The sequence below is a fragment of the Ciconia boyciana genome, chromosome 1, assembly GCF_034638445.1.
Source record: "Ciconia boyciana chromosome 1, ASM3463844v1, whole genome shotgun sequence".
NCBI classification, from domain to species: Eukaryota; Metazoa; Chordata; class Aves; order Ciconiiformes; family Ciconiidae; genus Ciconia; species Ciconia boyciana.
The window spans coordinates 60,660,950-60,682,620 of record NC_132934.1 but is presented as its reverse complement, the minus strand read 5'-3'; the positions used below and the strand labels follow the sequence as shown (position 1 = coordinate 60,682,620).

At 45.3% G+C, this 21,671-nt stretch overlaps 1 protein-coding gene and 1 long non-coding RNA gene across 2 annotated transcripts in view; one reads left to right on the top strand and one right to left on the bottom strand.

Annotated features, from left to right (window-relative positions):
- Positions 1 to 21,671, bottom strand: part of SYN3 (synapsin III) — a 206,733-nt gene that overhangs the window by 10,012 nt on the left and 175,050 nt on the right. The window contains exons 11-13 of the mRNA XM_072870318.1: positions 14,496 to 14,638; positions 9,594 to 9,668; positions 5,071 to 5,173 (exon numbers count right to left, since the gene is read on the bottom strand). Coding sequence (XP_072726419.1) covers positions 5,071 to 5,173; positions 9,594 to 9,668; positions 14,496 to 14,638 — 321 coding nt within the window. The remainder of the gene's footprint in view (positions 1 to 5,070; positions 5,174 to 9,593; positions 9,669 to 14,495; positions 14,639 to 21,671) is intronic.
- LOC140655609 (uncharacterized) lies at positions 563 to 21,511 on the top strand. Its single transcript, XR_012043814.1, has 3 exons — positions 563 to 640; positions 18,851 to 18,933; positions 21,305 to 21,511. It is a non-coding gene; the product is annotated as an uncharacterized lncRNA (long non-coding RNA).

Sequence of the window (21,671 nt, the reverse complement as noted above, 5' to 3'; positions counted from 1 at the left end):
CACCCTGAGAGGGGAAATAAACACCACAGATTTGTAATGAATAGGATGTCACCAAAACAACAGCACCCAATGCAGGAAAGTAAACTTATTCTCTGCTTGTCTTCTTGATATTGTTGCGATACAACTGCTTCCGAAGCAAGTACTACAGCTATATTGGGGAAAGCTGGGAAGCAAGACTGTGGGGATGGGGGAAGGAGAACTGTCAAAAGGTCTTTGAGGTAAGAAATGGTCTGACAACAACAATAATAACGAAAGCACAGCAGACCCTCAGCTGTATAGCAGCCCTAAACGTCATCTTCAACAGTTCAACATAAATCAAGTGCTTTGCAAACATTGGCTAAATCCCACAGGAAAAACTGTACTATGATGAAGTTAAGATTCAGCTGGAGTAAATATAATTGTACCAAAATATTAAGGTTGGAAGAGTTTATTTTATTTTGCTTTTATTTTTAAACCAAACATTAAAACCCCTGGAAATGCAGAGTTAAAGGTTGCATTGCTCAAGAAAGGCACTGACTCACGCTCAGATAACAATCAGAAGTGCACTCCACCCTGGCAAGGCTGCAAGAGTCCGCTCTTGGAGTGAAACGGAAAGTTTTGCGCCCTTTTTTTTAGATTTAAAGTACGGGAAATCAGTGAGGTGAGTTCATCGAGTTTGTATTCTAGTCTTTTCTTGTAGAATAACTATTAATTTGGATTCTTTTCTATAGGTATCTCATATGAACACTAGCGAAGCTGCCTAGGAAGTTTTGACTGGGGTTTGCATGAAGAGTGAGTTGGTGGTTTTATCCATGGCCCACGTCACCCAGGGGGCGAAAGGAGGAGATTAGAAAATTAGATGGCAGTGCTCAGCTAAATAACAAGGTGGCTTTTCATTCCACTGACCACTTTGCTGTTTCTCAGTTAAAAAATGAGGTGGGGAGAGATGTTTCCTAGCAGTCTCAGGGATCGGGCAGTTCCCGTCTGTGTCTCACAGCCGGGGGCTCCTGGGGGCCCTCCAGCGGGTTCCTGCCCAGGTTCCCTCCCCTCCACTCCCACCTGAAAAGCATTCCCAGTCCATTTGGCAATTCCAATTCAGGCGTGAGAAAAGAGGTCCCAGCTCCCTGCAATGCCCCGTGCGAGGGGCCTGCCTGACCACTAGATGATGCCATTACTCTGCTAACAGCCTGGCCAGCGAAGCCTGGCTCCCGGCTCCCTAACCCTCCCTGTGAGTAACTGGGGTACAGCTCTGCTTAAAACACCCCAAACCCCTCATTTCCTCATCTTAAGAGCTGCTTTTCACTATTTCTGTGGCAGCAGTGGCTGGAGAGGAAGGGGAAGATGCTGTTTTATAAAACAAAGGCACCGGGGGGGGCGGGGATGAACCCTGGAGCAGGTCGCACCTGAACCAGGGAAGGTGCACCAGGCATGAGGGTATCTGCTGTCCTGCTGTGTAGTGTTTGGCAGGGGAACGTGAGCTGTGGGAGACTGCAAATACAAGAATGAACAATCACATGCATAAGGGAAGGCCTTTGAAAATGGCAGTGATTTCTGTGGGCAAAACAACACATCTGGCTGCCACTCAACTCAAAAGGAGCGTGAGACCTTGTCTGTCCTCTGGGAAACAGGAATTGCTCTAGAACTGGGCAGATACAAATGCTAATACTGAAATAAATCAAATGGCTGGAAGGAATATGTGAATCACAGACAGATTGCACTCATCTCTTCCCGGGGAGATCACAGAACAGCTGGGCCAGACAAGAAGATGTCGACACATATGGACCCGGCCTTTGTAGCTGCCCAAGGTCAGTGGCTGCTCCTGACGCAGCTGCTGTTGCCTGATAAGGTGTACGAGGGGAGAGCGGAAAGCGGACAGGCAGAGAAGAGACTCAGGAAAACCCCATCCCGCTCCTCCCCCTGCGCCTATCTGATGCTGAGGCCTGAAGGCTGGACTTGTTATTCCATCCTCTGATGTGCCAGAGTGGGGTGTTAGGTGATTTTTTAGGGAAGGAAGGCAGGAAACCGATGATTAGACATATCGATAGAAACGATATGGCAGTGCTGAAGGGATGGGCAGGGCTTCTTGCAGGGCAGCAAGGAGCATGTCTAGTAACGCAGCTTAGCTCTATGGCAGGTAGGGCTTAGCTGATCCAGGAGGAAGAATAAATCCCATGGATCATTTTACTTGCCCTCCACTCGCTCCGTATTTGTCAGCATAGCAGAGATGTGGAAAAGGGTTAGATTACCAAAAAAAAAGGAGGGGATGGTTATTAAACCATACATGCTGCTGAGCTCTTTTGAGAATCTGGCTGCTAACAGTGGTACCGAACTTGCACTATTTTGAGGATCCAGCCTTCTGATCAAGTGCTGACGGTACGTGCTGACTATTCCCTTAGAGTGACAAAGTTCTTTAAAGCAGAGGAAAAAGAAGTACCAGAATTCACAACTGTTTTAATAGAATGAAACTTTGAAGATATCTGATTTCTTCAAAGTTTTCAATATGAACCATGAAAATGGTGCTTAAACATACTAGATTCTGCTGTTTGCCATGGGAAAAGAAAAGAAGGGGAAGTTCAAGTAACAGCAAATACCATAGGTGCAAGATTACTCTTGTGCGGTCCTGACTGATAACTCATCTGTCTTAATTGCATTCTGTTTGCAGTGAACCACTGTGATAAATCTCGGTTCACAGAACTGCCCATCACTACCTCTGCGAATCTTTCCTAGAGAACTGCTTTGCACTGTGAAAATTAATTACTGCCTGCAATTGCATTGTGCAAATTCCTTATTTGTTCAGCCCATTTAGGCGTGCTTTCTTGTAAAATGTCACAGCACACTGTTCCTTCTCACCAAGAAAAATACAACTGTCGCACTGTCAAATAACTTTTTTTCTCCCACTATCAAAAGAAAAAAGCAAAATAAAGGATCAGTTTCAGACCAAGAAAAGTACCCCAGGAAGTAGGCTGGAGGCAATTAATTACTTGTCAGCATCTCCCTCAGATCTGCATAAAGTAGAAAAGGTGCCTGTTTGGCTTTGTTCTGCTCTTTGTAGTGCACTACTCTACTCCTTTCCTGACAATGTCCATCAGCCTGGCATGTGAATGCCTGCTAGATGTTGGTACATCAGGCCTGCTCAGTCGGGTTCTCTGCTGGGATAATTCAGCATGACCCATCTGAAGCCATGTGTTTCTTCTGATTTGTATCATATTAGATCCATTGCTTTTTACCGTGGTCTCAGAGAGAGGAGTATTAGTGTGCATTTCTCTCTCTGTGTGCAAGCTGATGATGGCTGTTAGCGTATGGATGTGCTTTTCATCCAGTCAGTCACACACAGGGGCAGATGTGAAAACCCAGAGGTATACCCAGACAGAGGCATATAATCCTTAAGCACAGAATTAGCCATGTGTGCACGTACATAGGCTTATATACAAGAATAGATGCAGGGATATGAAATCCACATCTCATGTCTAACCATGTATGGACACAGTCCGTATGTCCTTACAGTCATCCCCAGCAAGACCGTAAAGGGTTTCTTGCCCTTCCTTTCTCAGCTACATGTGCATAGACATATAAAAGCGCGTGGCAGGGAGACAGTCTGCTCTAGGGGATGCTCCTCTAGGTGCTGATGAATTGCATACAGGAGCAGACCCATCAGCCGTGGCCCCATCACTTCAGGAAAGACGGAGGCTTGACAGCATTTTGTTGCTGGCAGCCTGCTTATATCACATGGCCTTTGACAGGTCACTGCTCCCCAGAGAGCAGATACATAATGCAGGAATGCGCAGTCACTGCAGGGCTCATGTGGTTCTCATCAGCATCCCAACCCTCAGCGGGTGGGACTGCTCTCCCACACATAGCTTTTCAGTGTGTCAGCACCCCTGCATGAAGCCATAGGCTGGCTCTGCTCATCTTCCTCGGCTGGCCTGTGTTGGTGGAGTTTACAGCAGGTCAGATGCTGTGCCTCCTTGAGTCACATAGTGACAGAGGCACTTGCTTACTTGCCAGATTTTCTCTCCCCCAGAGCGTCTTTTAAGTTTCACTTTGATTTTCTGGCCAGCTTTTCCTTCTCTGCCCTGTTAGGATGACCTGAGTGTGCTATTTACCCCACTCCCACGTCTGCCTCCTGGCCTGGCAAGGTGCATGTTGAACTTTAGGTCTCAGAGCCACAGTCTGTCCAGCTCTGAACACAGAAGTTTGTAGTCCACACTGCCCATAGTAACGCTGTGGTGCTTTGTCTTGCTGGTCTCTTATTGTAGTGAATGCTTTCCAGGCAAAAGATTTTAGAAAATACACCTATTTTTTTTTAATTAAATTGTTCCTGCTACTTATGGACCTTTTTGCTACACTCTCACCATTTATTTTACTCTTTTAAATTAGATGCAGCTAGGATTTTTGTTATTGAGGTTCTTTTAAAGGGATTGGAGAAAGACAGGTTCATTCAGAGAAACTGAGATGTTTTAATGGACTGAATCACCTGCTGGACCTCTGTATGGGTAATGGGAGGAAGTTAACATGACTAATATGCTAGCATCATCTGGCACCTAAATTCAGGTTGGGCTGCATATGGGCATGTTTGTTCATGATGCTATTGATCCCTACTAGCAGCTACGAGAGATGCCCTGGCTTTGCAAGTGCTTAGGATGGTACTGGGGCACTGGTGCACTGAGACATACCAAACTTTGGGTGCTGCCAGCAACACTTGCAGGCTGTTATGTGCTCGATAAGGAGGCAGCTTCACATCTGTCCAATGCTGGTAAGGTTCTGCACTGTGGGGATTTATCAGCTGGAAAGCTGGGCTGGCCAAGTAGTCTGTGGCTCTCCATTTCCTTTCACAGTCCACACTGAGAAATGAAGGCACTTCAACCCTGACACCTTGCTGCATATCTGCCAGTTTAGCTGGGACTCTAAATCAGTTTCTTGCATACCAGTGGGCCACAGCTTGGAGGAAACAGGTGGGCACCGAAGACCAGTGACTGCTGGACCATGCATACAGGGGCAAGTGAGCACATTGGTGCATGTGAACTCTGAGGGAACGTCTTTGCAGATACACTTCCCAAAGGAGACTTGCATTCAGGTTCCCCATGCTCTCACCTCAATGATGTAGTCTTTTCCATCTTTGCTGTGGACAGCTTTGACAGCGCAGATGTCAAGACCTCCAAACATTTCCGCACAGGCATCCGCCCAGAGTCTGTACCTGCAGAAACCACAGAGGCAGGGCCTAGGATTAGCTGTCATTGGAGTCCACCGAATACAGCCACCCATCCCACTGCCCGCAGGAGCACAAATCAATTCTGGAGCCCTTTTTATCACAAAGCATACTTCATACGCTGTGCTGGGTCATTGTCTCCCTCTCTTGCACAGGAGATGGAGCAAAAAGAAGAACGTGGCCTAAAGTTTCCCGTCATTTCAGGTTGTTTCAATCCTGCCCTCAAAGCCACCTTAAAATGTTTCTTTCCCTTGTTGGTATTTACATCAGATCTCCAGTTGGTTGTCATTTAGCCAAGCTATAAATATTTAGCTCATTTAATCTCCCAATAGTGTTGGCCCCTTAGCGTTTGTATTGGCTTTGCCTGAAAGCCCTCCATTACGCAGGCAGCTTTCTCCTGATAAGATGTCCTGCACATTGGGGCTGGAATAGGATTGGAAAGTGAGTGCAGAGCTTAGCAGGGAGTAGCCATCCCCTCCCTGATCTGTAACCCAGTGGCTCCTGCTTTTTACAATTTACTCTTTCAATTTCATCCTTTTATAGCCTCCTGCCTCCTTTCTATGCCCTGGGCATTGCTCCTAGTCAGGCGGTCCCATCACAAGGACCAAGCACTGCTTTGTCAGAGGGAGAGCTACAGGCTGTATCCCTTTTCTCTAGCCATCCCAGAATGGGAATGTGAGCTGGTATGAACAGGGGCCAGGCCTGACGGGTGCCCCCTTGGCTATCCTGATGTCAGAGGAGGAGAGAGAATGACAAGAGGCGTATTATGGGGGGGACTGCATCCCCCCGCTGTGGAAATGAGGAGGGAATGAGGCAGCCTGGTTTTATTTCCTGTGCAGCTGCACCGCAGTTCTGACCATTTCAATAAAAATAAGAATCTCAGAACAGCAGATCTGTAAACAGGACTATGATAAGATGCGGGGAGGGAAGGCCACAGCCTCATGAAAACATTGACATTTTGCAGACTCTACAGGGACCGGGAAAAGAGCTGTTCTGGCCAAAGGACAAGTTTATGTCCTTGAAGCCAGCCAGAGTCCCCATAGCTTGACAATATAATGATCAACTTGTGCAAACACAATGTCTGCGGGAAGAAGCAAGAGTATGGCTTATATGACTACCAGTGCTCTCTTATCCCTAATAAGGAGACTAAGCACGTTCACCCCAGCCCCCCTAAGAAAGAGGGGGGACTGGGACTGACACCTGAGGAGGAGTCAGTAGCATAAGGAGAGGAGAACTATGGACCCCGTGAGCCAGGCAGGAGGCACTGCCAGCCCCTCTCCTGCACTGCTGTGGCCCCACACCCACAGGCACCATCATGGGAACCACTTCTCTTCCTGAGACATGTCTCTAGGTGTTTGGGTTCAGCAGGCAGGCTCAGGGAACTATTGCCCCTGCCAGAGACCCTGATAGCTACATGTCTTCAATGTTGTTGGCCCCAGGTGAGCACTGGGAGGCATCAGGGCTACTGGGGTGAAATAGCAGTGCTATGGGACAGAAGAGCGTATTTATGCGTATGCCTCAGGGGTAGTGTCCTGGTTTCATCTGGGATAGAGTTAATTTTCTTCCTAGTAGCTAGTATGGGGCTCTGTTTTGGATTTGTGCTGGAAACAGTGCTGATAATACAGGGATGTTTCAGTTACTGCTGAGCAGTGCTGACACAGAGTCAAGGCCTTTTCTGTGTCTCACCCCACCCCACCAGCGAGTAGGCTGGGGGTGCACAAGTTGGGAGGCGACAGAGCTGGGACAGCTGACCCCGACTGACGAAAGGGGTGTTCCATACCATGTGACATCATGCTCAGCATATGGAGAACAAGTCTTATGAGGAGTGGCTGAGGGAACTGGGGTTGTTTAGTCTAGAGAAGCGGAGGCTCAGGAGAGACCTTATCGCTCTCTACAACTACCTGAAAGGAGGTTGTAGTGAGGTGGGTGTCGGTCTCTTCTCCCAAGTAACTATCCATAGGACGAGAGGAAATGGCCTCAAGTTGCATCAGGAGAGGTTAGCTTGGATGTTAGGAAAAATTTCTTTACTGAAAGGTTTATCAAGCATTGGAACAGGCTGCCCAGAGAGGTGGTGGAGTCACCATCCCTGGAGGAGTTCAAAAAATGTGTAGATGTGGCTCTGCAGGACATGGTTTAGTAGGCATGGAGATGTTGGTTTGACGGTTGGACTAGATGATCCTAGAGGTCTTTTCCAACCTTAATGATTCTATGATTCTATGATATAAATCTGGGGGAAGAAGAAGGAAGGAGGGACATCTGGAGTGATGGCATTTGTCTTCCCAAGTAACCATTACATGTGATGGAGCCCTACTTTCCTGGAGATGGCTGAACACCTGCCTGCCCATGGGAATGCCTTGTTTTGCTTTGCTTGCATGCATGGCTTTTGCTTTCCATATTAAACTGTCTTTATCTCAACCCACGAGTTTTCTGACTTTCACCCTTCTGATTCTCTCCCCCATCCCACTGGGGCAGAGTGAGCGAGTGGCTGTGTGGTGCTTAGTTGCTGGCTGGGGTTAAACCACGACAGGTAGCATTTGCAGAGGATTTACTGCCATTTTGCCTAGTATTACCTGAACATGTCAATCCTTTGGGCTACTCTTCAGTACAGTAGGTACTTCAGGTTGCTCCTACTCATCAAAACATTTTAGCACACTCCTGCCTTGTTGCTTGCACTGATTACTCACAGATTTGAACGGGATTTGTTGCATTTATGTCTGGATAAAGCTAGAGTGGTGAATTGTGGTACTACATCGATAAAATGAACCTTCAAAATGCAGCATGGCAGGCTGGCAGGAATCTGGATTTTAGTCCTACAGCACTGCAATGAGGGAATGTCTACCCTTTATCTCTCTAGCTTCAGCTGTGTTATAAACAACCAGGATGCATAATAATGTCCAGTTCCCACAGTCCTACTAGGGTCTTGCAGAGTCACCTTCAGCATCTGATTTGGGGCTTGGCTTGGTTTCCCTGTTTCACAGAACTAAAGGTGCAGAAGGGACCTTAGAAGATCACCTGCACAACTCTTGTACCCCAAAGAGGAGATATTTCTCTAATCTGGTCTGAAAGAGGACAGAGATTCCCCATATCCTCCAGGCAATCCATTTCTGTGTTACGCTGTCCTTACTATTAGGAAATATAGGACATATTCAAATGAACTTTTTCTGCTATAATTTAAGCCCATTATTTCTTACAGTATTGTATTAGTAATATAAAGAGTGAGTAATGCCCTATTAGCAGCCTTTTAAATATTTGAAGAGCTTGTGCCCTTTGAGTTTTTTCATCTTTAGGATTAAGTGGTGTTCAGCTTGTGGACAACTTCTTCCATCTCTGTGACAGCTAATGAAGGAAAGCGAATGTCTGCACTGCATGAGACTCATTATGCATGAGTCTATACCTTTAGTAGACAAATATCAGTGGTCTGCTAACTGAAAAAGGAGGAAAACTACATAAGCAATTGTTGCCTTCTTTTGTCATAGGCTGATTATGTTTTGTCCTCTGAACATTCCCTTTATTGTCCTTTGGGATCTGTCCAGCTCATTGCTATCTTTCTTCAAATGTGGTGCCCAAACCTGGATGGAGTCAGAATTAAACATGATCCTACCAAATTGGAGGTATACTCTGAAAAAATCTTAGATTCACTAGGGATGAGTGCCTATACATAATCTATGGATTCTATAAATCTATGAATAATCTACTTAAAGAAATAGGATGGAGAACAAGTGACTTGACAGCAGTTCTGCAGAATAGAGTTTGGAAGTTACAGCAAAGCATAAGTTACCATGAGTCAACAATGTCATGCAGTGGCAATATTAGCAAATATCACAGTGATTTGAATATATAGAAGTACCATCTGCAAATTTTAGTCTGTAAGATGCATGAGGCAATTCCTTCTGCTCTGGTCAGCCGTGAGAAGGCCTTAGCCAAAACACTGTCCACTTTTGGGAGACTAATGCAAAAAAGCACTTTCAACATTTCAGCTGACAGAATTTTCCCTCTGTTGAGAAGAAAAACACTTTTGTGTCTGCCTTTCATTAGTAATGTACTTAGAATAACTTCTTGTTACTTCTTGTTTTGTGCTGTGACCCTTCTGATTTTATCCCTACACATTTGTGCTCATGTGCTTGACCTTAGTATGCCGGTCTTGTTTCCTGTGGCTACATTCACTAAAGACCTAATGATTTAGCAATGTTGGTCTCTAGCTGTACTTCCAGTCTGTTCTCCAAAATAGGACAGTTTGCCTTTGTACCCTTAGTATTTTTTTAAGGAAATACTCAGTCTTTTAAATTTCTTTATCCAGCTTCCCGGGAGACCTCACTTACCAGTTCTCTCAATTAACTGAAGTCTGAAATACAATTCCTCCCTTCTAACCCAAGAACAGCTAATACTGTCTTGAAACTCTCTTCCTTACCTCTCTGTCATTGCAATCTGTTCTAGCATCGCAGAACCTGTGTTTGCCTTCCAGTTTCCAGAGATGGACGTCCTCCTAGGAAAACAAACCAAAACCATAACCTGAACATGAAAATACACTCCTGCCCCATCCTCCCTCATAATGTAGTCCTCATTCTTAACTTAATGCTTGTACAGGAGGGGATGAGGTGAGGTTCTTCCTCACAGAAGCCTTTCCAAATCCTGCCTCAACAACACTCCATACAGGATAAATTGTTCAGACTCATGAAAGACTGAATGAGGAGTTAGACAGGGAAACCTCCAAGGAATCTTGAGCACACATCAAGCTCTGTGAGTACTTTCTTTCTTTATATATAAGACCCAGGAGAGCTGCATTGTCTGTAGAAGATCTCTGGGATAATCACCCTTGAGTTCTGTATCCTCCATCCATGGAAGAGCAACTCTCCAAGTAAACATCTGCCTGCGCAGCTTCAGAAATGTCAGCTATGACATTGTGGGTCTCCCTAACTTTGACTTCAGTTGTACTGTTGTCATAGAAAATATGATTATACCCTCTTTTAATTGACCTGTCTGTGGCTCACTGTATCTGGACTTGGAGAATTTATAATTGCAAAATGGTTGGAGTTTTGTTGTCTGCAACTGATGGTTAATTTCCAGAAAAGGTACTGTTGCTGGCAAATCCTGAGTTTCATCATCATCCATCAAGGGGTGAAAAAATTTCCTTTTCTTGACCTTAGGCACAGGGCAGACAGCTTGCTGCGACAATGTTGCTCAGATAACCCTGGCATAGTGTACAAGCTAGGACAAGTCAACAAGCTGACAGATACATCCAGGGAGCATCTCCACATTGAAGGAGATTTAGATAGAGATTTAGGAGGGGAGTATGAGGTGTGATCCAGCACTTCGACATGAGATTGTGGGAACCCTCCATGCCGGTTCTCTCACCTTTTCAACATGATGTAAAAAAGAGACTCTGAACTTGCAAAACTTCGTGGATCAGTGGTATGACCAGGTGATATCCTGCTAGACTGTAAACCTGGATCATTATAGTTGACTACCTAAGGTTCCCCTTCACTCTGGTGAGGGACAGCCTGCTGTGCTTTTTGCATTTCTCTTCTAAAGTGGTATGTATAGTTGCTGTGAAATTTAAATGGTCTTTGTAGCCCCTATTTAAAGGAGTGGAAGGGGGGCCAAAGGAACATGATTACTGTGTTGAATAACTGTGTTTCCATATAGTTGGCTTTTGTCCTTTGTTCCCTTCACCCAACGTCCATCTTCCTGCCCTGCTTTCTAAGCAAATGTATGGATTCCTCCTCAAGCTCTGATTGTTATGAGCCCTTTGATGGCCTGTAAGGTCAGTGTTTAACCCTCAGCCTCTCTTTTTCTTTTGACATGGGATTCTTAGGATTATGTTTTTCAGTTCTGCAATGGGAAGAACCATTCTTTATTAACATTTAGGTCCAGAAAACTGCCCTGCAGTGGCAGATGGCATCCAAAATCCCATTAGTACTGATGAGAACTCCCGGAGCCTGATTAGTGACAAGATGATTGGATGTCAGTGTTTAGAAAATGTACCTGGCATACCAAATGTAAGCAGCTGTGTCATCCCTAAGAAAACCAAACCACAGCTATACAGCTTTGCAAGGAAATTTGACGTGGGAAAGCTCCCAAAATAAGAACTCTGCTCTGGCTGTTGGGCTTATTGGTTTGACTTGTTTATACCTACTCATCCCCAGCCAACATCGGGCATAAGACATAAAATATATCGCTCAGCTGTATCCCCAGCTTTCCTGTTAGGGAACTTTCCTGGTTTTAAGTGGAAAAGCTTCATTTGAAGCCCTCCGGACCAGTCACCAAATTCTTACGCAACAGCCTCTGTCAAGATCACTCTTTTCCAAACATGTCTGAGCAGTTCAGGTGTCAAGTGTGCCACCAAATTCTTCTTTTTTTTTCTTTCTGTTTTTGTGCTCAACCTGAGGTGGAAAAGGAGACTGAAAACAAAGATCTTTCCCTAAGGATGCCCTTCCTCAAACCCCATTTCTCTCAGGTACTCAAAGTCAAAGTGCTTCCAATCATCCTAAACGTCAGGGGACTGCATCAGTGTATGGTCAGCATCTTAAAGGAAAGGACCCCAGAGTTTTAGAGATCAGTAGATCAAGAAGATTTGTGACCAAGACACCTTCAGCATTGCTCAGGATAAGTGGATAGACTAGCAGTTCATGGGCTGTTGGCATCCTCTACTCACCATCTCCTAGCAGGGCCATTTCAGTCTAAAAGTAGCTGTAGTTTACACACAGTTGAAGTTGTAGCCCCTGCAGAGCATACTGAACTGCATTTGAGGTGACAAAATCAGAAGTCACACTCATGAAAGGAAAGGATATAACCCTCTTACTAAGAGCTGATGGCAAGGAATATCCCACCCCTGAAAGTCAGCAGCTGCTGGCTTCATGCAAAGTGAACATTTAATGAGTCTTAACTGGAAATGATCCCTCCGTTTTCCCCCAGTTGGGGTGAGGGTGGAAGTATAATTTCTTCCCAAATTTCCCCTGCCACATGAGCACTATTTGTGTTTTCTCTTCACCAGTATTACAACGAAGGTCAAATACATTTGGTGGAATTTTAGGCATGTATCACATGCTGCTTATCTAATGTTTTGAGACTGGCCTAAGGCATGGGCTAAGTAGGTGTTTGTTAGTAGTGTAAATCTGGAGTCACTGCACTGAAGTCAATGGGAAACTGAACTCAAGCCTTGGGTCATGGGCTGGAAGGAAGTGCATTGAACATCTGGGGCGGGGAGGAATGCATGAGTCACCCTGCAGCATCCTCCCTCTGGCAGATGCTTGGTGCAAAGTAAACATATTCTGGAGAATTTCTGTACAGTCTTTTCTCAGAAGGAAGGAGACTTTTAAAGTCTATATGTGTGGGTGAAGGTGTAAATATACTGGGTAGATTCCGTGGCTCACAGATCAAAGCAATTCACTCCGTATGACACTACTGCAGATGCTGTAATTGGCTTTAAGGCTGAGATTTGCTAGCATGACTAATGATTTTGAGTCTTCTATTTGAGACACCAGTGAGAGCTCTGATATTTTGGGTGCTTTTACCTCTGTCCTTGGACATAGTAGGAACTTATTTATACCATAGAAATAACCTTCTATTCTGTCTGATGCTGGGACAGAAGGAACAGCCTTTGATGGGACTGACTATACCGCTCTCCCAAGCTCACATCCATAAATGGCTCTCTCAATATAAGTCAACCTTCTGGGTTAGCAAGTCGCTGGGTGCATTTTACCATTTGCTTTCTTCACTAATAAGCTTCATTTCTCACTAAGGTGTTTCCCATTCATGGCTGTTTTCATGTGAAAACATTTTTCATTTAGCAAACAATTGTTTGCGCAGCTATATTCCCAAGTGGGATTAGCTCTTAGTGTGACTGCTTTCTTTCCTCAATCATCTGGTATTATTTCTGATCCCTGTCTGGATGAGTGCGTGGTGAGTGCGAATAATAAACGGGGAGAGGATATGGTCAGGCTAACTGGGCCTTTGTTTCACTTAGAGGCAGGCTGGGAGTAGGCTCTGGAGCCAAGGCTGGGTAGGTTGGCAGGAACAGGGAATTTTAATTGATATTTTAAACCTTCCTTCCTTTGGCCAATTTGAGCCAGACTCCCTGAGATGTTAATGTAATATTAGGCAACTGTGCTATTGTTGACCTGATCAGATTTAAAACAAATTTTCTCTCATTGAGTTCGCATGAAGTAGCTGAGTGTCCCACAAGTCCTTCCCATGAAGAATGTGACTCAGTCATTATCTAGTTTACTTAAATACCTCTGCGCTAGGAATCCAACCAGGAATTTTAGGCAGCTATAGCTGAAAAATATGTGATCGTGTACATTTGATTATCTTATTTAACTATGTTTCGCCAGAACTATGGCCTGGGGGTTTGTAAACATGGACTCAAAACTCACAGTGTTGTGGGTGTTAGGTAACATATGAAATTTATCTGGTGACCTGAAGAATGTACTGCTGGAGCTGTCTACTCGTCCAGAATTTTGTGGCTGGATAAGAAGCTGTGCTATTTGGCTTTTCTCATCTACTGGTTTGCACTAAGAAGAAACAGGTGTCTTACTGACTCATGTGGTTACATCTTTCATTGAGCTTGACGACTACTGAAGTTTGGCTGAATGCTTTTTAATATTTTTAAACATACCAGTGTTGAGGGTTGCCTTTATGCCACCTCCCTCACCACCCCACAGGGCAGGGAGGAGTTTTGGGGCACCCACAGAAATGTCTCTCCTTCTCCTTTCCCTCCTTTGTACGGTTCAAGGAGCACAGATGCAAAATTCCCACAGAAACCCTCCATGCTGGCCAGGCTGAGGCCGTTCACACCTGGTGCTGTGTGCTCCTCATGCCCTTGTGCGATTGCAGTGCCGTGATCTCTAGCTGGGGAGAGGATGGGGTGTTGCTATGGGTTGGACACTGTAGGACTCCATGAGTTGCAGCTGGCTAATCTTTTTTATTGTTTCCCCCAGGTGGGAAGGGGGTGGGTTCAGTTCCCACTAGAGGGTACTGGGAGCTGGAGGATTTTGCTGGGAAAGATGAGCCCTTCGACAACAGGAGGGAGAGGTGATAGATGATGGCAGAGCACAGTTGTTATAGTGGGAACTAACTAAATCTCAGAAACAGGTAGGGAGAGATTTACCTTCCAGAAACAATGAGCTGGTGGTGAGTAATGGAGAAGATGATTGGTGTATGAGGGATCTGGGTTCAGAGGTGGGAGAAGAGCAGGACTATTCTTCAAGGAAATTAAGTCAGCTTCCTACTCCTGCCCAGAGCAGACACCGACTGAATCACATCCACAGCACTGTCTCCCCCCTGTCTCACTCCAGCATAGCCATGCACTCACATGTAAGCCTTGTAGTTGCTGCCGATTTTCTGGATTCGGATGTCGTACTTGGAGTCAATGAATGGCTCGGTGGTGGCGTAGGTTTTTGCCATGGCTACTATGCTGGCCATGTCCCGGAAGTCGTGCTGGTTCTCAACTTTGACCTTGATTGCAAAATCCAGCGAAAAAGTAACAAGAGCAAAAAGAACAGGAATACTTTGTGAGCAGAAGTCATCTCCATGCCTGAACAGCATAATGTCAGTTAAAAACCACACAGACGGAGCTGACGACAGAGCAGGGATTGTGTGATTGAAAGAGAGAAGTTCCCCCGACCAACCCAGCCCAGAGCAAATTGACCACTTTCTCCTTTCTCATGCACGAGCCCTGGTAAACCTGGCACCAAGGACACAGCTAGACCTTTGCCCAGATGGCTCTTGCTAATGCTCTTTGCTTTTATGATGCTTCGGAAAAATATTTGATCTCTTAAGGGGCTTTACTGCATTCAAACATTGGAACTGCTATTTCCCATGTTGGGATGGATGAAAACAGAGTATTTTGGGTGGCCAGGAAATAGAAACCAATGCCAGGAAATCAACAAGAGACCTGGTTGGCTGCCACCTCTAGGCTTCAGTTCCCTGGCATTTCACATTACAACTCCTCCAGACTTTCTTTGAGGAGTGGTGCAGTTCTCCCGGCTGGAAGCAAGCTCTGAAGGAAAAGGATGTCTCTGAGGGACCCTGTGATTCTCGGGAAGATTTGTGTGAGTGTGATGCTATGGGCGCATGTGTGGTACAGCTGTGGTTGGGTGTTAGACTTGAGTTGCACTTGGAAGTGAGAGAGCAGTGGCCTATGAGCTGGAGATTTTCTGAGAAGCTGGCTTTTCACAGATGTATTCAGTTATGAGAAATGCTCTGTATCTTATCCAAAAAAAAAAAAAAGAGAAGAAAGAAGGACCAAAACAGTGGAAGCTCTAGTGATATGATCAAATCTCTGCAAAAGCTAATTGGTTTGGGAGAGGAAAACTGAACAAGCAGGTAGCAAGAACATAGTGGACAACTTCACCTTTAGTCTATGGGCAAAAACTTGCTTAGTGCATCAGAGAAACCCATGCAGTTCTTGTTCCTTAGAGTGGGACGGATGCAGGAAGGGTGGGTTAATTGGCAGAAAAAGACCAACATTGTGTGAAAAGCGTAAGCAAGTGAGTGACTTTCTTTACATATTACCTACACTTTGTACTTTGGTAACACTTTGACACCACAGTTGGGGATTGCAACCCTGCTTTGCTAAGTGTCTACTTGCTTGTGACAACCGGTTGGTCTCTGCCCCAGAAGAGTTTCCCGGTTGTGTCAGTGTGTGTGTTAAAGGAGGGTGATGCCCGACTATGTGGAGCCGGCTGAAGGAAATGCGTGCAATGGTATTTGGTGTTTCTTCGCAAAGAACAAACAAGTGGCTTTACATATCTGCCTTCAACCATGAGAGGGCAGGAGCCATCTTCACTAGAGAACAGAGAACAAGTTTTTTTCTAACCTGTTTTATTCTGTTTAGACAGTTTTCTATAAACACCAGCTGTAACAGAAGCCAAAGATACAGCCACATCTTGGTGCAGAAAAGCTCTTGAGAACTGGACAGGTTGTGGGGAAGGTGAAAAGTGCAACTAGTTTGACCCATGACCATTTCTAGGTGCCTGAATAAGAAGGAAAAAGGCCTGGTCTTTCCTTCTCCGTTTGCTGAATGCCAAATACCCCTAGTCCTCCTCCCTTTTGCTATGGTGAGGATTGTGCTCTCGCTATTCAGGGACTGCTGAGAAAAGGAGTAGAGGAAGACGACAGTTGTTTGTGGGGTGGGAGGGTAGGAAAAAAAAAGGAAATAACAAACACAAAGGGGAAATGTAAAGGCAACCATTGCATGTCATCCAGGAGGAGCAGCCTTGCTCTGGGCTGTGTTGTTCCCCTCTATGTCTGAGTGGGGTTGTGTGTGGTGCTGGCTGCTCCTGGCACGGCGGGGCAGGGTGAGGCGATAGGAAAGCCCTGGAGGCAGCAGGAGGAGCGGGAGAGTGGAGCACCACACACGGGGGGAGCCCCCAGCCTGGGCACGGCTCGCAAAATCCCAAGGGGGTTTTGCTGCGTCGGGTCCGGGTATTTTTGTTGCACTGATAAGAGCAGCACTGGGCTGAATGACATCAAGCGAGAGAGTCCCACCCAGATGAGATGATTGCAGGAGGGACTGCATGGGCAGGTGACGCACAGTGTTACGACATATTCTCCAGGACCCTTTTGGCAATGGGAAAAGACAAAAGCCATTATATAATGACCTACTTGGAACAAGGACATTTGTGGGATCTGAAACAAAGTGCTGCACTTGTGCAACAGATGTCTTTGGGCCGCAGCTGAAACGTTTGCATTCCCAGCCCAGGGATATTTGTCCCAGAGGCAGAGGAAGGGATGCTGCTTCCCTCTCCAGGTTGGAGTTAGACCATATTGTTATTGCTAGAAAGGAGCTGTATGCTCATCTTGTTAAATGTTTTTTTTTCCTCAAAAATACAGCATGCTATAGAAAGGAAGAGTCCATTTCTTCCTCCTCTCCATCACCCCCTCCCTATGGGGAGAGAGGGAAAGCACTTGAAGATGTTTTCTCCAATGGGCCTGAGGATTTTTGGCTGGGTAAATAGTTAAAGAGGGGGGCACTCAACGAGGACACAGAGTAAGAAATGAAAACCAAAGAAGATGACTCCTACAGTGCTACACCACTGCACAGTCCTCAGGAAACAGCTCTGCCATCTTCCCTGGCCCGTGCCAGAGCCCTTCCCATGGGCTTTCCAGAGAAAGCACCTCACAGAGGTCCCCTTTTAGGAGATCACAGCCTTATTTCCAACCAGGTATCAAAATAAGCACCACACCAAAGCTGATCTGAGACACTGTTCATTAATCATTAGAGCCGGCCAACTTTGACAAAATAAGAGCTGTGTCCTGGGTTAACGCTGGTTTAGTCCAGCATATGGTTATTACTTCATAAACAGGAAGCACTCGAGTTACAGTCAAATTAGATTTATTTTCCTGCCTTATCTATCAAGTCCATCATTTTATTAGCTTTCTACTTTTAAATTTTGCATAATTAATTTCCTCCTGTCTTGTAACCCTTTTACATGTCAATAAAATATCCATTCTCCTAACAGGAGAAGAAAACCCTAGAGACAACCAAAGCCAGGGTGCACGTAGTGTGACGCCAGAGGGCATGATTTAAGAAGGAACTATTAAAAATCATTCTAGAGCAAACATTTACCAATTTACCTAATAAACAATAAATCTATCTTCTAAAATGGCAGGTTGGCCAATGCATGAAACTGAGAAGTTGGAAAGAGATCAACAGGAAGTAATTTTTCTCTCTGTCTTTCTCTTCCCCTCCCCCCCCCCAACCTTCTTAGGATAAATGGAATATATCCCATTAGCTGCATAGAGGAGTGCAAACAGGGAGTGCAAACACAGCCCCTGCCCCAGCGGCCTGTTTGCTTAGCTGTGCTGGCTGTTTGAGCAGCAATAGACTCATTCTGGAGCCATCAGCTGCTGTTTGCTGTAGTGTTTTAGTGACCTGTTGTGAAGAGTTTGGGCCAGTGTGTTGACAAATGCCTTTTATTAGTACGAAAGCTCCCCAGGAGAGTCCCTGCTTCCCTTCTGGCTCTCTTCTCTAACTCAGGCACCGGCCGTGCCCTAGCATGCTCCCTGTTGCTGCAGTGGAGAGGGGAGTCTGGCTGGACCCCTGGGGACATGCTCACACAGATGTGACCGTCCCTTTGCCCAGTGGTGGCATCTCAGAGGCTGATGGAACGTGACCTGCAGCTGGTGCCTGTTCCCATCCTCAGCCTGCCCAAGAGGCACCGATCTTGCTGCCCTTGGCTGGAGAGCAGTCCGAGGGACTGATCAGGAACAAACACTTCTGCCCCATCCCTGCTGTGGACCTTCTTTTGAGGCCTTCCTGCAAGACAGGTGTTTGGAGAGTGGGTCCTGGCATTGTTAAAAACCCACTGTGGATATTTCCCAGGCAGTCTGAGCCACCCCTGAGACCTGTGTGAGCACAGGTTACAGCCGTGAGGGACCTGGGCAGAAATTTCTTCTTCCTCTGTCTTGTAGTTCCTGAATCTGCTGTCTCTTGTATATCCCAGATATTCCTGGACACCAAGATCCCAGGGCTACAGCACTCCTCTCTCATCTTTAGCCTAAGCACTGCAAGGTATTGCCTCGCAGTCCCCTTTTGCTTTCATTAGTTACGTGACCACATGAAAAAATAGTCAGTCAGCCTAAGTGGTATAATTATAGTAGTCTATTAGGGCTGCCCTAGCCTTGACTCTCTGAGTGTCATCCAGAGTTAACTCTGCCTTGCAGGTTAAACCCACACCACTTTGGAGATGGCTTGCTGAAGCAGTTTCTGTGTCCAAACTGGGGTTAGAGGCAGGTTCAGCTGGAAGGTAAGTGTCCAAGGCTGAGCCAGGGCCGGGCTTGGCAACGTGGTGTTTAACTGAGTCTTGGTAGGCTTGTGAAAATGTCTGAGTGTTTTCCTTCAGAGGAACTGGGGTGGCCACACAAAGCTCGTGATTTTTTGTCCATCTTGACCTGCGCTTAGCCTTTCTGTAGTGACTTTGCCATTTTGGGACAGTGGGTCTTCAGGAATGGCTCTGCACAGAGGGTTTCCTGAGCCTCTCCTTCCCTCTACCCCAGATTATACTCCCCTTCTCAGAAAATACTCAACCCAACTGACACACATTCAGTTTAGGCCCAACTTTGACCCACCTCAAAATAATAAAGACACAACAAAGTCTGCATTTCCTTATTATCCTCGCATTGAAGTTCTCCAGATGTTACGCTGCCTTTAATGCATTAAGCCTTATAATTCCTACTGACATTCTAATAAAAAGCTGCTCTCAGCCCCTGGTCTTGGCAGCTTAGGTCCCCGATGCCCTGGATCAGTCACTGTTTTCTGTGTCCAGCAAAAGGTTCCAGACTGATGTGCAAGAAATGGGATGCTTTTGCTATTTTCAAGATGGGTGGTACCTCCTCACTCATGAGTCAGTGGGAACACAGCGATTGGGCTGCTCTGTTGTGAATGTTACATGTCAAGTCATTATTTGTCCTCTGTAAAAGAAAATATTTGTTCCTTGACAAACCGAGGCAGCCCTTTCCCCTTCCTTTCCTCTTTAGCACACTGGATTTTCAAAGCTCTCACTTTTGGAACATTCTATTTTCAGTCCCGAGAGAGACAAGGTGACGAGCTGTCCTTCCTGATAAAAAGCTTGCAGTATTTTTACATTACAGAGTGGCTCTGTTTAGTTTGTGCTATACTTATACCAGAGGAAAAAAAAAAGAGAAGTCTTTCCCATCCAGTAAGACAGAAAATAACTCTGACCACATTATTATGAACAACAAGTTTTTCTTGTACAATGTAATAAATTCATCTGAGCCAGGATTTGTACTGGGGAGGTGTTTTCATAATTATGAGGCAGGAGGGGACAGGAGGTGACTCTTAAACTTCCCTAATTAGAGAGGTCTAAAAATAAAGTAAGAGTAGCAAAAAATATATATATTTTTATTAAATTCATATAAATATATATAAAGCCACACGAACAGATACTGTTTTTCCTCTCTTTGCAGATCTGGCAGTTGTTTCCTTCTCATGATCTGATCAGGAAGAGGTGAAGAGGGTCTTTGAGTGAATTTGCAGTGCTGGGCTCTGTTCCTAGGGCACTTTAGGGTCATGTTAGCACACAAATGGCAGATATTAACACACTCAGAGCTTTATTCTTTTCCATGGGCTCTGGCATTATGAGAGCTGGAGTCAGGAAGAAGTGTTATTCCTTTCTCACTGTAGTGCTCACCCTATTGAACAGAGACCCCTAAGCACATCTGGGGTAGGTAGGCTCAAACTTGGCCTTTAGGAACTGCTGGGCAAATAATAGTTCAGTTCTGCACCGGGAAGGACATCTCCTCTCAGTGTCCATCCATGGTTTCCCTGGAAGAGTCCTTGAGTACTGTTGACCCCATGAGCCTGGGGAACTTAAATACAACATGAGAAAGGTCCTTCTCTGCTGACTCCATTGTAAACCATTGTCTAAACAATATTTTTACAGATATTGTATTTGTGTCGATACTGTATTGGACCAGCAGCACACAGAGCACTTGTTATGACCTTCCAGTTCCAGAGAGACATAGAGTGACTCCAAATTTTGGAAGGGGGATAATGATGGTCATGGGAGGGGCTGAGGGGCATATGTCCTGTTTTTAGATGAGAAGATTGTCGGGGCCCCCTTTGTCTCTCTGGGTGAAGGCTATTCCTGCTGTCTCTGTTCAACTCAACAGAGAGGCTGTTGTTTCTGGATTTCTCCACGGAAATTTCAAAATATGCCTTTTATTGCAAATTTGTTTTCTCCATCTCCACCTGCATGCATCACTTGGCAAGAGCATTTCTATCACTAATCGTATACTGCCACCCCTTTTTGTTCTGACCTTGAATAGTAACTGTTCCTCTTCCAAGCTAAAGACAGTCAATAGAGCCTGTTTCTTACAAGTCTTAACACAGTTATTTTTAATTTTAGCTTTGAGGATTCTCTTTTCAGCCCTCTGATTAAAAAATGTGGTGAGTGAATTTTGTGAAAATGTTGTGAATACATTGTGAAAACAAAGGATATGTGAAAATGAAAGTCTGACTATTATAATTATGCTCTTTCTAGCCATTATTGCAAAATAAAAAACACTCAGCACTTCTTATAGTGCCAAGAGCCTTATGAACATGAATTAGCAATAAGTATCAGGTAATCATTATAATCCCTCTGGTCTGTAACACAGAGAAACTGAAGAAGAACTGTGAAATGACACAAATCTCCCTGCAAGTCAATGGTGGAGCTCTTTGGGGAAGAGGCCTTTTCTGTGTCCGGAATTTTTCTGGCTCCTGGCCACTGCCTTAGTACAAAGAATAACAGTATTTGGACTTCCCATCTTTGCTCATTCTTCTAAGTCTTGGTGCCTCCCATTACACGTGATTTTACCATTAATAATGAGAAAAATGTAAGTACTTCCTCGACAATTTCTGCTGGTAATGAGATTGTAATCTGAATGCTCACATGCTTTGAAGCACCCATTACAGGTAACAAGTACATGGCTTGCTATCTTGGCATCGTTTGTTGCAGTAAGTACTATTTTTAATACTCATGTG